Below are 16,451 nucleotides of genomic sequence, written 5' to 3'. Positions count from 1 at the left end.
TTTTCTAATTTTTCACTTAATTTTTTTAATTAATTACTTAACTTTTTTTAATTTTTTAACTTTATTTTTAATTTCATTTTTGTTTCTAATTTTTCACTTAATTTTTTTAATTAATTGCTTAAATTTATTTAATTTTATTTAATTTTTTTAGTATATTTTTCGTTTTTCTAACTTTTTTATTTATTTTTTTAATTTTTTTTAGTTTTTTAATTCTATTTAATTTTTTTTCATTTTTTTAAGTTTATTTCAATTTTTGTCTTTAATTATTCGATTTTGTGTTAAGTAATAAAACAAATAACAGCCGCTGCTACTACAAACAGACACATACACAGTTAATATATAAAAAAATATTTCACTTTTTTCTTAATTATAATATTTTAAGTAATTACTAGAATTATGATAATTTCTTTAAAAAAATATTTTACAATGTATATTGACTTACGATTTTTTTACAAAAACAAAAACATAATTTACATTTAAGTGTGCATAAATATTTATGATTCTTATTATATCATGCAATATATTTTGCAATTAATTTTTTTTGTTGTATTTTTTTTGACTCTTTTGTTTCAATTTATCAATAATATATTTTTAAAATATTTTTTAAGATTACAAATCTTATTTTATTAAATTTAGTGCAAAGATATTGATTTTTTTTTACAAATATGCTTAAATTAAAGTTAATTTTACAAACAACAACAACAAGCAAAACAAAACTTAATATTAAAGTGCATAAGTATGTATTGTATGAGCCATTCATACATATTTTGTATATGTAATTTATATTGACAACAAAAACAAAAATGTTTAAATTTGCTATTAAAATTTAAAAGCGATGTTCGTTGTAATTAATTATTAATTAATTGTAATTAAGTGCTATATGTGCGTAAAGTTAATATTAATAAATTAAAAAAATAAATAATTATATAATACTAATTGCTGTAACATATTAATAACTGAAAGTAAACAATAAAATTATATATATATAAATAAAATACATTTTTTTTTAATATGAAACAACAAAATTTTGTTTGTGCATGCGCAAGTTAGAAATTTATGAAATTCTTAAGCAAAAACAAAATCGAAAATTCATGCAAAAGTGAATTGAACCATCCACCGTTAATGAAATGCGAACTCTATTCAATTGAGTAATTTTAATACGCCGAAAAAATACAAAAAAAAAAAACAAAAACAAATAATTACAAAAATACAAAAACTTAATTGTGTAAGTGTGTAAGCGTGCGGCAAAATGTGAGTAAAATTTAATAGACAAAAAATAAGCAAAATTATTGCAGAAATAAGTAAATCTAACTATGACGTAAGCAATAAGTTTATAAGCATCAGTTGTATTTTAAATAACATTAACATAGCGTTGTAAAGTATTTTTGTTGATATTAAGTGACTTTTAGCCGAAAACAAAGAGAGTAAAAAGTTAAAAAAATAAAAAAAAAAAAATAAAAAACTATAAACATGGCACGAAATCGAAAACGATTGCGTAAAAATGTGTTAAAACAAAATATAATTGTAAGTCTATAAGAAAAAAGTTCGTTTATTAAAAGTAAAAACTAAAAACTAAAAAAAATTAAACAAAAGTGTGTTTAGTAACGCTTGCTTGTCTAAAAACAAAAATTAAAATTTTAAGCAATAAAATATTTTTTTTTTTTGAATTCTGCAGAAAAAAAATTGAGCTTTTTTGCAGTTAACTTTTTTTTTATTAAAAAGCGTTATATAAATAAAAAAAATAAAGCGTCATATAATAAAAAAATCAGTTAATCTATTTTCATTTCCAGACAGTAAGTTTAAAAAAAGATTTATTTGATAACAAGAACTCGATAAATAAAAAAATTATTAAATATTTTTGATATGCGGGTAGCGTAAAAGGATATTCAGTATTTCAATAATAAAAATTTAAAGTTTAAAAATTAATAGTTTTTTACAAAAAAAAATAAATTTCTCATACAAGTAATTTTTTTAATGTTATAATATTCAAAACAGGTTTTTTATGTACAAAAATAGGAATTTTTTAAAAATTTGTAAAATAATTCCGACTTCATCAAATTTCTGTCGGGAGTTGAAATTTTTTAAATAAACTCATATTTTTTATTTAATTTAAATATAATTAAAAAAAAAATATTTATTTTCACTTTCAAAAAATTTATAGCAACAAAAAAATTATAATAAAAAATTTTTATTAAAATTTTAGTTCAAAAAAGTTGGGTTGTAATTTTTTAAATAAAATTTTAAAGATTTTCAATTACGAAAAATATATAGCAACAAAAAAATTAAAAAAGTACATACACATATTTTAAAATTTTATATTAAAAATTTCAACTCACAGCAGAAAATTTTTCAAAATTTACTTTTTACAAAAAGCTCAGAATTCAAATAACACTTTCATTCGAAAGTTTTCGATATTAAAATAATTATAGCAAAAAAAAAATGTAAAATAAAACAAATAAGTTTTAAAATTTTATTTAAAAAATTTCAACTCACTTTTCAAAAAAAGTATTAATTTTAAAATTTCGACTCCGCAATAAAGTAAAAAATTAAAAATAAATTTCAAAAGTAATTTATTATAAAAATAAATAGTTAGTTTAAAAAATTTATTTTGAAATTTTTTACCGTGAGTCGATAGTTTCAAAATAAAAGTGAAAAATCCGAAAATTGGAAAAAAAAGTTTTGAACACAAATAATTTCTAATATGTCTAAAAGAATATGCTATGTTTCTATTCTATAAATTGTTTCGAGATAGAATTTAAACGTTATACGTGAGACGAAAATTTCAAAATATTTTTTTTTACTATTCTACAAAAAATTTGAAATAAAAATAGCATTTTTTAAATCCAATAATTAAGTGAAAATGTCTCAAAAAATTCAATATTAACTTATTATAACAGAGTATAATAATTTTCGATTCCAACGAAAATTTCGAAATTGAAAGAAGCACAACAAAACATTTTTAAATTTTATTTTGAAATTTTCGACTCAATAATTAATTGAAAATTCCGATATATTAGAAAAAAATTTCAATTTTTTTTTATAAAAATTTTCCATTTCAAATAATATTTTTTAAAAAAATTTCAAAATATTTTTTTGTTTTTATAAAAACATCCTATTTCAAAAAACATTTTATTACTTTCTAAGATTTTCAAATTAATATATAAAAAACATTTATTATAATTTTATTTCTTTAAATAATTTTTTTTTGTTTAAAAAATTTTATTGCTTAAACATAATAAGCTTTTTAACAAGCAAGCGTTATATAACTTTTATAAAAAGTAATTACAAAAATGTGTGAGCATAATACAAAAATTATTGAAAAATATTATTTACGCCAATTTCTTTTCGACAGCAATAAAAGCAAAACAATAAAAAAATAAAAAAATAATATTAACAATAAACAGATATATTTAATTTTCTTGCAAATTTTACTAAATTTAAATTCATATGATATTTTTAAATTGGTTTTTTGTATATTTTGAGCGCATTTAAAACCGCAAATATTCAAAATAAAAATTGTTTGCATATTTTAAACCTAAAAGGAAATTATTTATTGAAATATTAAAAAAAATGTTACCCAAAAAATTCCAAAATGTTCAAAAATTTGCAATTTAAAATATTTGTTAAAATAAGTTTATGCACAAAAAATTACAGAAAAAGTTGCAAAACTGAACTTAAAAAAAAAAATAGTTTCTTGACATAAAATTTATATTTTTTAATATTTCGACGCGTAAAATTCAATAGAACATATTGCCATATGTGTTTAATAAATAAATACTTAATAAAACATATTCTCAGTCTTAAACATGCTTAAAAAATTGTTTTTGTATATTATCGAGCAGCAATTTCAGTACCATAAAATATATTTATATAACAGCAACAAAAAATTTATTGTAAACCATAAAAGAAATTCAAAAAAAAAATAACAAAATTAACATACAACAACAAAAAATACACATACAATAACAACAATAAAAATAAGTGATAAAGCAAATAGTTTAAATTTAAAATAAATAAATAATTGAAGCAACAAATAAAAAACAATATATTAACACAATATTTAAACAATAATTAAACAATAAGCAAGCGAAACGTTTGTATGGGTACAATAAAAAATAAAAATTATTTACGAAAATTTGTTTGAAAAAAGATTAAATAAAAAAAGAATTTGATACCAGTGCAACGGCTTCGATTCGAGTTGGTTTTGAGTTTAAATATTGAGAAAATACTTTTTTTTAAAACAATTTTGGTGTTGAAAATTTTTCAGAAAGAGACAGAAGAACATTTTTTAAAGTAAAATATTTCAATTTTATGTAAAAAAATATTTCAGAGAGACAGAAGAACATTTTTTCAACTAAAAACTTTTTTTGAAACTAAACAAATTTTTTTAGCTAAACTATTTTTTTTGAAACTAAACCACATATTTTTTTAAACTAAACTACATTTTTGTTAAATAATATATTTTTTTAAACTAAAACATTTTTTGAAACTAAAATAAATATTTTTTCTAAATTAACAATAAAAAGCTCGGAAACCCGTAACATTTTTTTGTTTCAAATCGCTAATAATCAGTTTTTTTGAAATTAAAAAATCGCTTTTTGACATTTGCGAAACCCTAAACCTTATGAAATCGATTAAAACACGACAAAACGAGCGAAACTATGAAGTTGTTGATTGAAGAAAATAGTGCCTATCCGGAAGAAGAGCTAAAAATCTTTACAAACTACTTAAACAAAAGCAAGTAAATCGAAATTTAATAAAAATACAATATTTATTGACAAAATATATTGAAAAAGTTGCAGCAGTGGTACAAAAACCACAAAAGCATTGAAAATTAATTTCAAAACAAAAAAAAAAATCCAACAAAAATAATAACTTGGCATTATTAACAAAAAATTCAACCCTGCTGCTGCTAGCTGTTCAATGTGACTCAATTGATAACAATTTTTCTTTTAAAAACATTTTATAATTTATTTTTTCAAATACAAAAATGTTTCAATTTTTTTAACAACACACCTAAATATATAAACTTTACAAATTTCAAAAACTCTACACAAATTTTTTTCAAAAATTTTCCAAAAATATAATATTTAAGTTGTGAAAGCCATAAAATATTTGTAAATTTCGTACACAAATGTTGTAAAAAATATGTAACAATAAAAATATTTTAACTTCATTATTGTAAAGAGAAAATAAAAAATTAAAAAATAGTGTAAAAAAAAGTTGGCGATTATGATAATAAAAGTTTATACATATATACACACATACCATTTATTTAGCATGTATGTATGTTAGCTATACATATGTCTACAAAAACATGTGTATGTATATAAATCATTGTGACGTATAAAACTCATTACAATACATGCATCTATGTTGCATACATACATATGTACATGAATGCATACAATAAACACAATAGTGAATAAATTACATTTAATGCTAATGATAATAATTATTTGTAAGTGAAATGAAATTTAAAATTGAAATAAAAATTTTCAAATAAAAATATTATAAAAGAAAATGACTTATTTATTTATAACACTGGGTTAAGCTGGGATGTGTGGGTTGTAATTGTAGCTCAAGTTGAATTGAGTGAAGGGAGATAAATTTAATTATTCGGAGCAATTTAGTTGAGACATGACTTTTGTTTTTTGGCTTTATTTGAAGTATTAACTTGAAACCGATAGTGGTAGAAATTGAGATAAAGATTCTATATCGAAATCGATGGCTTCTGGTTGCTTATGACTATTTTCAATTGCCTGATAGTGGTTTCTATGATTGCTGAACTCAGCAAGAGAGCACGTCATGTCCAACTACAATGTTTCTGCAAGAAAAAATTCCTGGAGATCTAATTCAAGGTGATATTGATCGCTATCACGCTATGGAGTGTCTTTTTTTTTTGGAAATTTGACAAACTGGCGGCGGTTTAAGCAAAAAGTATCGAATTTTTTTTTCAGTTTTTCGTAGAAAAAAATAGGAATATTCCAAAAAAAAAAGCTTCCATAGCGCAATAGAGAATGACGTTAAAATTATTCTCTCCAAATGGGAACTAGATATCTTCAAAACTCCTTTTGAGAATAGAAACCGTTTTGAAAAACGCCCACTCTATAATTTGAATTTCGATTCTAAAATTTGAGAGAATGTTTATTACAGTACATATACTATACGATAAGTCAACAAAAAAATCTTTTTTCTTCGAAAATTTCACACTGAGACCGATCTCTTAAGCTGCTACGATACAAAAACGACTTCAACTATCTAAACATGTAAGAGGTTATTTTTTATATCTTATTCATGAATATGTATTTTATCCACATCAAAGTTAAAACCCCCGGCAACTTTTTCCAATCCTCAAAGCAGTTAAAAAAATCATTTTTTGTTATATTATTTAGCTCCTCTTTCGATGCAGTTTTTATCTATTCAATCGCAGTATAGCGTCGTCCTTTCAAGGGCCTCTTCAGTTTTGGGAACAAAGAAAGTCACAGGGAGCCAAGCCTGAGGAATACGGTGGTTGGGGCAATATTCGCTCAAATTGATTAGACTAAGGTCAACATCTCCTAAGCAATGTAAACACGACACTGTTTTTAGTCAAAAGTGGGAAATTTTGGCCCAAATCAAAAACAAACCAAAAGGCGTCTAAGAAATAAGGATGTCAAAAACTTCCTAAGCATTCAAAAGGGCCGACCTTACTAGTATAAGTAAGGGATATGAGTGTACCCACACAGAACGACAAACAACACCAATCTGGAAAAGTGAATTACCACGTAAGGTCCGGCGGAAAAAAATTCAAAAATTCGCGATTTTTGTACAAACCTCGTCTCTGGAATTTAGAAAAGCTATTTTATGGATATATTTTCGAATATCTGCAATATGGCAGTACATAAAATTAAATTTGATCTTTTCAAATTTCTATTCCAGTATATCGCCTTAAGCTCCTTCAGGGACTGTTGATATGGGAAAACTATTTTTGGGTGATATTTGGCTTAGCAATAAGGTCATAGAAGATCGACTACAATTTCAAAATAATCGTATTTCCGACATTGTTAATTTTATGTACAAGACTTGGCTTAATGAATATAATTCCTTGCCATATTTTTATATCCAGCGAAAATCGCTCAGTCTCCTTGAATAACATTTTAGGAAAACACAATTTGGTTATGAAGCGTGTCACCTATCAAAAGATAACAATAATTTATCAAAATCAACGTCAAATGTTTAGCAAAAGAGATATTTTACAAAGTAGCCGGAGACCTCGCATTTATCAAACGCACCATTACTGGTGACAAGACATAAATTTATAAATATGACGTCGAGCTGACCAAAAATTTAGATAATTGCGTTCCAAAATTGATTCGAAATCGAAAAACCTAAAACTACTGAAGTTTATGACAAATATTTGGAAAATTGGATTAAGCATTGGTATGAAATGTTTATGAAAACGCTGCAGCAAATATTCGTACTATTTCACCTCCAGTATTTGCATATATTTACTTTGTGCCCTTGCGAATGTTTACATTTTTGCTGTAAGAAAAAGTAGTATTTAATAATTATTTTAAGAAAAAAAATAATAAGCATACATGTGATAGATACTTATTTGTTTTGTAGTCGCTTACATTGTTTGAAGTTCCGGGGCCAGGCTTTTGTTCATATGCCTTCTCTTCTCATCAACTTCGTGATGAGTGGATTTATGGTATATATGTACAACGTCTTTAGTTATAGAAGATACTGCACGGATAAGCCGCACCAAAGCATAATTTTTCGGGATGTAATAGTGACTCATGGAGTACGTGTGGATTGTTTTCTGACCAGTAACGCATATTTTGCTTTTTGACGAAAACTCTGATCATTTTCAGATTGTTGCTTAGCCCAATTCACGAACATACCACGATTCTGGTGGTCAAGCGGTTTCAGTTCTTGCGTCAATTTGATGTTGTAAGGATGTAGGCCAAGATCTTTTCGCAAAATTAGCAAACAACATCACAGAGATACTCAAAACTTGAGAACGACGTGTGAGAGACTGATTTGGGTCTTCCTCAATTGATGCATTAGCGGCAGCAATACTATAGACACCACGGGCACTTCTTTGTCTCAATGGCACGGGAACATTTTGTACTTGTCGTTTGTTAGATCGCATATCTATCCATGATGAAATGGCAAACCTTACTGAAGAGAAATGTAAAAAAGAGCGGGAAAAAATATGTCATTGTTGCGTCCCTATGAAAAAAACCCGATACATGATCAGCATAACGAGCGGAGTCGATGTAACCATGTTTGTTTATATGATATACGCCAACTTGGCACTCAGTTTTTGAGATATCGCTCCGAAATTTTGTAAACTTTAGCATATAGCCGCCATATAAACTAGCCGATCAAAATCAAAAACTTCTATGGAAAACTTTTTTATGTGACGAGATATCTTCACGAAATTTGGCATGCATTTTTTTCCAAGTCAGCGATAATATATTCGAAGAATTTTTCCAGATCGAAGCACTATAGCATATACATAGCTGCTGTGCAAACTTGAAAATTGAACGATCAAAATCAAGTCCTTTTATGGGAAACTTTTTTGAATTTGAAATTTGGCCTCGATTACAATCTCTGAAAAAATTGTTTAGATCGAACCACAACAGCAACCTAAGTAACCGGAACGAACCTGTCAACTCGGTACCATGCCTCGAAATTACTTCAGGAATGTTTCCTGCCGCTACAACAACAACAGCATATAAAGAGTGATTTTTTAAGAGCTTGATAACTTTTAAAAAAAAAAAAAAAAAACGCATAAAAAAATTGTTGGCAAAATCTCAATCGGTTCTATTATCTTGAAACAGTTAGATTGGTTCATGACAATTTATACTTTTTGAAAGATAAATTTTAATTTAAATGTTGACCGCGGCTGCTTTTAGGTGGTCCATTCGGAAAAAGTCCCAATTCTTGGGCAACTTTTTCGAGCATTTCGGCCGGGAATAAGCGCCGAATATTTTTCCGGAAATGTTGTCTTCCAAAGAGGAATAGTTTGCCGGCTTATTTCTGCTAGGACTTTTAGACTTGGACGTAGCCCCACAAAAAAAATAGTCTAAAGGCGTTAAAAATGGATGATCTAGGTGCCGGCCCACAACCCCCTTATCGGGTTCCAATTTCGCCATTGAGAATGGAAATTGGTTGTCCGAAGTTTTCCCTCAAAATGGCCATAGACATCGCGAGCTTTGTGGCATGTAGCGCCATCTTGTTGAGAAACCACATGTCAACCAAGTTCAGTTCTTACCATTTTTTGGCAAACAAAAAAGTTTGCTAGCATCGAAACGATAGCGATCGCCATTCACCGTAAACGTTGCCTCCAAAACTAGGCATCTTTGAAAAAAAATACGGTCACACTGATTTCCACCAAGCGCTACCAAAAAACCCACACCAAAACAGTGCATTTTCGGGATGAATGGGAAGTTTGAACGGCTTCTGGTTGATCTCTCACCCCAAATGCGGGCAAATTTTGCTTATTTTACGTAGCCATTCAACCAGAAATCGAGCATCATCGCTGAAACAAAAATTTGTCGATAAAAATTTTGAAACCGAAACACTGATTTTGTAATAAAAATTTCAATGATTTGCAAAGGCGGTTGACTTCGTTAGTAAGTCTATTCATGATGAAATGTTCAAAAGGGCATGCTGAGCATTCTTCTCTTCTTTGACCACCATGTCTGAAATCCCACGTGATCTGTCAAATACTAATGCATGAAAATCCTAACCTCAAAAAAATCACCCGTTAGCTGCTGGGTAAACTTACAAACTGACTGATCAAAATCATGTTAAAGATTTGTTATACCATTTTATGCTATAAGGCAAGCGCTTGTGAAGAGCACTATTTCTTTCTTTCTCTTCCTTTTTTATATAAAAAATAAAAACCCCACACATTTTTCAGTTGATTTTTTATTGAAGCTATTTTTGGGATTTTTCATTAAGAATTTTTCTTACAAAAAACAAATGCATATTCGTACATTTTTTTTTATTTATATATAAGTATGTATATTTTGTAGCGATTGTTTGAATGTTACGCATCTTCATCATCATTAAATTACTTTATTTTTTATTTAATAATTATGTATAATTTTTCGTCGTTTGCGGCTTAGTTTAGTTAAGAAAGTTTCTGTTTGCTTACATTCCTATTGACATTTGCAAAGTCAACGAACATTTTATTTATACTTTTTGATTTTTTGTTGTTGTAATTTTTCGCACTTGCTGCGCTCGCATGCAGCTGATTTTTGTTTTTGTATTTTTTTTTTAACTTTGAACTGCAGCTTTAATTTGCAACAATATACAACAAACATTTGCATATGAGACATGAGGGTGTGTGCACAATGTGTCGAAATAGACTACAACAATGTATGAGAATGTGTTTGCAATTATAATTGTTGTTGTTATTTTTTAGTTTTTTCTTTACTTTTTTTTTAATTTTGAATTACGCATAACTACAAAAAATCAAATTAAACATAACGACAATAGCATCATATATATATATAAGTAATTCTACAGAGTAATAAACAAATAATTACACACGTATATATGTATTGTATATATATATTTATAAATATAATAATAATGTTGGGTATTTATTTAGGAGTTGCGTGTGTGTATGTGTTTTTATTGTTGTTGCTACTAAATACAATATACATATAGGAAGATTTATAGGTTTTTTTATAGATAGATAGGTTTGGTAAAAATAGGTTACCGCCAAGCATGCCGGTTTTACAAACATACATGAAGTTCTTATATGGATGTGTATATATCGTCACCTAAAATGCAAAATAACCTAACCTTACTTTTTATAAGTTTACAAGTGAGGAAAAAACGACAAAGTAAAAAAGCACTCATATTGCAATAAAATTTGAGTTTTGGTTATAATATGTCCATACATTGGTTATAAAATGGTTATGTATAGGTTATGTATAGGTTACATATTGGTTATATCTGAGAAAGAAAGTTTAAAATTTTACAATATTACATATATAATATAACGTAGTAAATCGTAAGCAATAAAAAACTCAATTTCGATTTTTTTTATAATTTTGATTGTACGTTGCTTTGCATTTCAGGTGACGATGTGCATTTGGTTTGATATAAATACAATATAAGAATTTCGCTACGGCTTATGCTCTTGCAATAGCATATCCAAATACAAAACGAAGAGTAAAGTGTATTGTAGTTGTTTTTTGCATTTTCGCTGCCACTGCGTGCATAAAACTATGCAGCTTCGCCTTCAGTTCTCTTCACAAGTCTGATAATACGCTTAATAATATCAACACAAAATAATTTGGAAATTATAGTTATTTTACAAAAATGAATAGAAATTATGTTTTCATGTTTACAAATACAAATTAAAGCATTGCATTACTTTGAAGTATGTTCACAATATATTTTATATAAGTATTGGTAGTTATTTGTCGTTTGACTCTTTTTTTAATTTCTGTTTTTTTTTTAACTTTACGCTTTTGTGTATACAATTTTTTTTAATTAAACTTAAAAACATATTTATAATTATATGAATAATTGTATTTGGAGCATACAAATAAAATTATTGTTTACACTGTTCACAAAAATAATTATATAGTAAAGGAGTTTTAGTGTTTTATAGCCGATAGTGACATGTAGAACGCTTTTTTGTTAGTGTAGATTTAAAAAAAATTTTATTGCAAAATTTTCTCAGGATTTGCTCAACATTTTGCAAGCTTTGCCGCCAAGTAGGGTTAAGGGTCAGAATAGCGTTTGAGAAAACAAAAGAAAGTGAAGAAAAACTTGCAAATCTAAACTAATTTTTTGCCTTTAGAGCAAAAAAAAAATAAACATTTCTTTGAAAACATTTTCATTAGAACGTTTCATTCATCTTTTTATTAATTCATCTACAGAGTATGTATAAAAAAATAATAGTTCAAATTTTTCAATGTTTTCTTAACGTTTGATCTAGAGTATCGAGAGTATTTTTTTCCCACGACGGAACGTTGAAGGAGTTTCAGTAAGTTATTTTTTTAACTTTCAGCTTTATGTGGATTTATTAAATTTATGTAACCTTGAATGTGTATTTTGACCGGATGCCTTAGCCAATTTAAATTATATAAAAAAACAGGTTTAAGGGAGTATTCTTGTTTAGAAAATAGAAAAAATCTAAAAATAAAAATTTCATAATTATTTATAGCTTAGATATTCAAAAATATATATTCGCCTGCCTCGAATTTTAGAAAATTTGAGTATTTTAAAAAAATGTTAAAAGGTAGAAAAATGAGTACAGATTTTATTTTATTTGTTTGTTTCAGATCACTATAAGAGTTGAAGTCATGTCGCACTACCGATCTATAATTCGATGATTTTTTTTAGTTTTTTTTTTTTCAAATTATTTTTTATATTGTCTAAATGACAATAAAAGTCATTTAAAAAAAAATCAACTGTAAGTGTTTCAAATTTTTTTTTTTTTTTTTTTTGCTTAAGCGGCCCACTCACGACAAATTTGTTTGACAAATCTGTTTGAGTTTGAGGTGGTTTTTGTCGTGAGTGGGTATGTTGTCAAACGGATTGAAGGTTTGCGACAAATTTCAAAAACTAACAACCGATTTGTGGATTCGTTTGTCGTGAGTGGCGTGGTTTTGCAAACATTTGGTCAGTTGCTTGAAATTTTTGCAGAGTAAACATCAGCGGATAAAAAAATGGCAAGCGTGAGCAAACATTTTTTGGAAGAGTTTATTGAATTATTTAAAAATGAACCGGCCTTATGGCAATGCAAAAGTGAAAATTATAAGAATAAATGCCAAAAAGATAAGTCGTGGAAAAATTCAGCTCCATTGAATTTAATAGTTTTACATGTGAGTGGTTATATCTCTCACATAACCACTCTTTCATCCATTCTTTCTTCATTATTTTTTTTTTTTTTGCATTTGGCTTTTTTCGCTTCATGCACTGGTGTATTACTAGTAGCGCAATTACATCATCCGCGTTATAATCAGACATGTTAACTCCGCGAAGCACACAATGGAAATAAAGTTTGTCAAATCGGTTTGTCGTGAGTGCTCAACCGTCTTCAAACAGATTTGTCAAACAAATTTGTCGTGAGTGGGCCGCTTTAGTTTGAAAAATGTCTAAAATTGAGTCACCAAGACCAGAATACCCCCTTATGATTGAAATTATAATTATGTTCCACAAGATGAACTGTATCAAAAGATCACTTTTCAAATTTTTGCTGATTTTGTTTGGCTCTCAATTTCACTTGAGTACGTATTATTCACTTTTTTATTGACGCTTGTGTAAAATGTTAGCAGTAGTTGCTCAAAAGGCAACCTTAAATAATTTTGAAAGATTTTTTAAAATTCTCATTTAAGTTTTATGCCTAAAATTATGCTATATTTTTGCAAATTAGCAATTAGGTATTTGGGAGGAATGACAAAATCAATCAATTTCAAAAGAACAAAATTATGCCACAAAATAATGCTATTCCAACATTTCAGCTAAAGTTATTAAAAAATACGAATTGAAGTGGGTTGAACGCCCCAAACTATACTACGAATATTGTGTCGGACCTTGAAAAAAATTGTTGTGAATTCTTAACAAAAAATGATTAAAACTAAATTTTATCGAATTCTTTATAAAAATCATGAAAAATTACGCCAAACGGTATACAGCGTATAAGTGCAACCTTTTTAGCGCTTTTGACGTGATATATGTACATCCATATTACACAACATGTGACGACTAGTCTAGTATAAAAGCTGCAAGGCAAACGTAAACAAAAATTTACTTTACACAGTGCCAAAATATTAACTCAGAAAATTTGACCACGAACACTAGTAATTTGCAAAATAAAATAATGTTACAGCAACCGTGAGTAGTACTGAGACTACTATATACTAGTTGCCTTACATAATAAGGGTATTTAGCTTGCTCGGTAGCTCTGCTTTAAACAATAAACACAAGCCAAATTAGAAATTAGCAAAATTAGCACATAAAAAATGCCAAAAATAAATTTTCTTCAATTAATACTTGTTTAAAAACTTAATTTAATTCCGCACATTTATATACATATGTATGTATATTGTTGTAAATAAGCTTTCATTAATAAAATTTTACGCTTTCAACCGAATATCAAATACAAATGGAAACTTTTATAAACATAAATAATATTAATTTTCGCATATAATTAACAAAGTCTGCAAGGTTTATGTTGTTGTTGTTGTATATTTTGGTTTTTGTTCATTTATTGAATACAATACGTTGTTGATTGATATTACAATTGGTGTTGCTTTATATTTATATAAACTTATGTATGTATGTATGTAAGCATGCAATTATAAGTGGCTGATAGGTTTTGAATATCATTTTTTTTACAAATTTACGCATAAATTGAGTTGTATATGCTGTTTTCATTTTCGTTTGAATTGTTGTAATATAACAGCGTTGCATGCGGCATAGTTAGCGCTGCAGTTTTAGAACTTGCTTTAACTGTTTTTAATTTTTGCTTTAGTTTCGCTTGAAAATACAGCAGTTTTGCATGTTGTTTTTGTTTTTCCCTCTTCCTTATCTAAATGGATAATATTTTTGTTTTTATTCATTCGTCGTCATTGTCATTGTTGATTGGCGGCATTTTCAGCTTGTGTTGTTCCTCAGCGTCGTTTCAGATTTGCAGCGTTTTTGTATTCCATTCCTCTTTTTTGTTTTTGTAATGAAGTTGTTGTTCGTTATTTTTTTCAAATTTCATGAATATTACAGCAGTTGGCAGCAATGAGATTTGGTTTTTGGCGGCTGTCGCACATCGGACTGACGTTGTTTCTTTCGTGAAGAAATATCCCTGATTAAATCATAAAATACCTGCACACGATTGGAAGAGAAAAGAGAATTTTAGTAAAATTTTACATAAAATATTTGTTTTTTTTGTGAAGCGAAGGCGTTAAAGAATATGAGTTTAGTTTTCATGAGTCGAAGGTGTGAAATGCTACTCAAACTACAAATAATACAAACATAAAAAAATGTATAAACATAAATAAATGTATAAACATAAAAAATGTAATAAAAATTACATAATAAATATAATATACAATTCATATATACAAACAAACTCATTCAGAAACAGTAAAACAAAATTTGGAAAATTCTCACAAAATTTAAATAACGAAATAAAGCTGTTTGAAGCAAGAAATTTAGCCCCAATACCAAAAAGCAAATTGTAGGAGGTTAAAAAACCGGGTATAAATAGGTTAGTTGTAGTTGTTTGTAGGTATATTCATATAAGTATGGGTATTCATATATGTATATAGTAGGTTAGGTTTGTTTTTGTAGATAATAACTGTGTTTATATATTGTGTTATAGATGTATGTAATTTTGTGGTGTATGTTTAAGTTATGAAGCCGCTAGTTATATTAGCTTGTTAATAATTCTATTCAGTTGTTAGAGTATAGACTTAGAATAGATATTTACAATAAAATTAGCCAATATTTTAAATGTAGTACATAATAATAATTATGCTCGTTGGTTCAGCATAATTTCGAATCATAATCTGAATTTAAAAAATAAATTTAGCAAAAAAAATTGATTGCAATAGAATAAAAAATGCCTAAAAAATATTTTATCCGCTGAAATGAGAGAACCCGACCAATACATGAAGCACTTCGGTCTTTAATGGCTTGATAACCAAGTTGGATGTGGCATATTAAAGACTTAGGTAATGTGAGATAAGAAAATGGGGTACAAGTAGAAATTAGTGTAATAACGGGTGATCCAAGTAGAGGTATAGCAATAGCCTTTTTTTGACATATCACGCGTGGGTTGTGTCAAGCTGTTATGTTATTTTCGTTCAGTGTTGTTTGGCATTTAATCATGAAAAGACATACGCCTGAACAATGTTTACAAATCGTTCATTTTTATTATGAATATTTTCAATATCCAAAGAATGTGTTTCGCGCGCTTCGCTCAACTTATGGTCAACATAATCGGCCTACTGAGCGCACTATTCGCAACACTATCACCCATCTTGAGATCCAGCATTCATTATTGGATAGTATTCGACCGAATAGACCACATCCAGCACGGAGTGAAGAAAATAGTTATAGTAGCCGTGGCTGAAAGTGTACACGAAGACCGTGGAGAGTCGATTCGGCGCCGTTCGAAGCAATTTCGACTTACGTATGGAACGACTTATCGCATTTTACGTCGACACCCTAAGACAGCTTGTGCATGAACTGAAGCCGCTCGACCTTCCCCAGCGACATCGCTTCGCTCCATGGCCTCTTGTAAAGTTCCAAGAAAATCCGACCATTTCGAGACAAATTTTATTCAGCGATGAGGCCCAGTTCTGGCTCAATGAGTATGTAAACAAGCAAAGTTGCCGCATTTGGGACGAAGAGCAACCTTAAGAGATTCAAGAGCTGCCATTTCATCCAATAAAAAACAAGGGATGGTGTGGTTGTGGTTTCTACAGAAA

The 16,451-nt window shown here is 27.7% G+C and overlaps 1 protein-coding gene across 2 annotated transcripts in view; it reads right to left on the bottom strand.

Moving 5' to 3' along the window:
- Window positions 1–13,102: 13,102 nt before the first annotated feature.
- Window positions 13,103–16,451, bottom strand: part of LOC105230682 (ras-related protein Ral-a) — a 45,398-nt gene continuing 42,049 nt past the window's right edge. Inside the window, exon 5 of one of the 2 annotated variants that reach the window (XM_049456637.1) lies at window positions 13,103–14,841. In XM_049456637.1, coding sequence (XP_049312594.1) covers window positions 14,737–14,841 — 105 coding nt within the window. In that variant the 3' untranslated portion in view covers window positions 13,103–14,736. The remainder of the gene's footprint in view (window positions 14,842–16,451) is intronic. The other variant, XM_049456636.1, reaches the window with a different exon arrangement.

This window comes from Bactrocera dorsalis, chromosome 4 (genome assembly GCF_023373825.1).
Source record: "Bactrocera dorsalis isolate Fly_Bdor chromosome 4, ASM2337382v1, whole genome shotgun sequence".
In the NCBI taxonomy this organism is placed as follows: Eukaryota; Metazoa; Arthropoda; class Insecta; order Diptera; family Tephritidae; genus Bactrocera; species Bactrocera dorsalis.
This window is presented reverse-complemented; position numbering and strand designations above follow the sequence as displayed.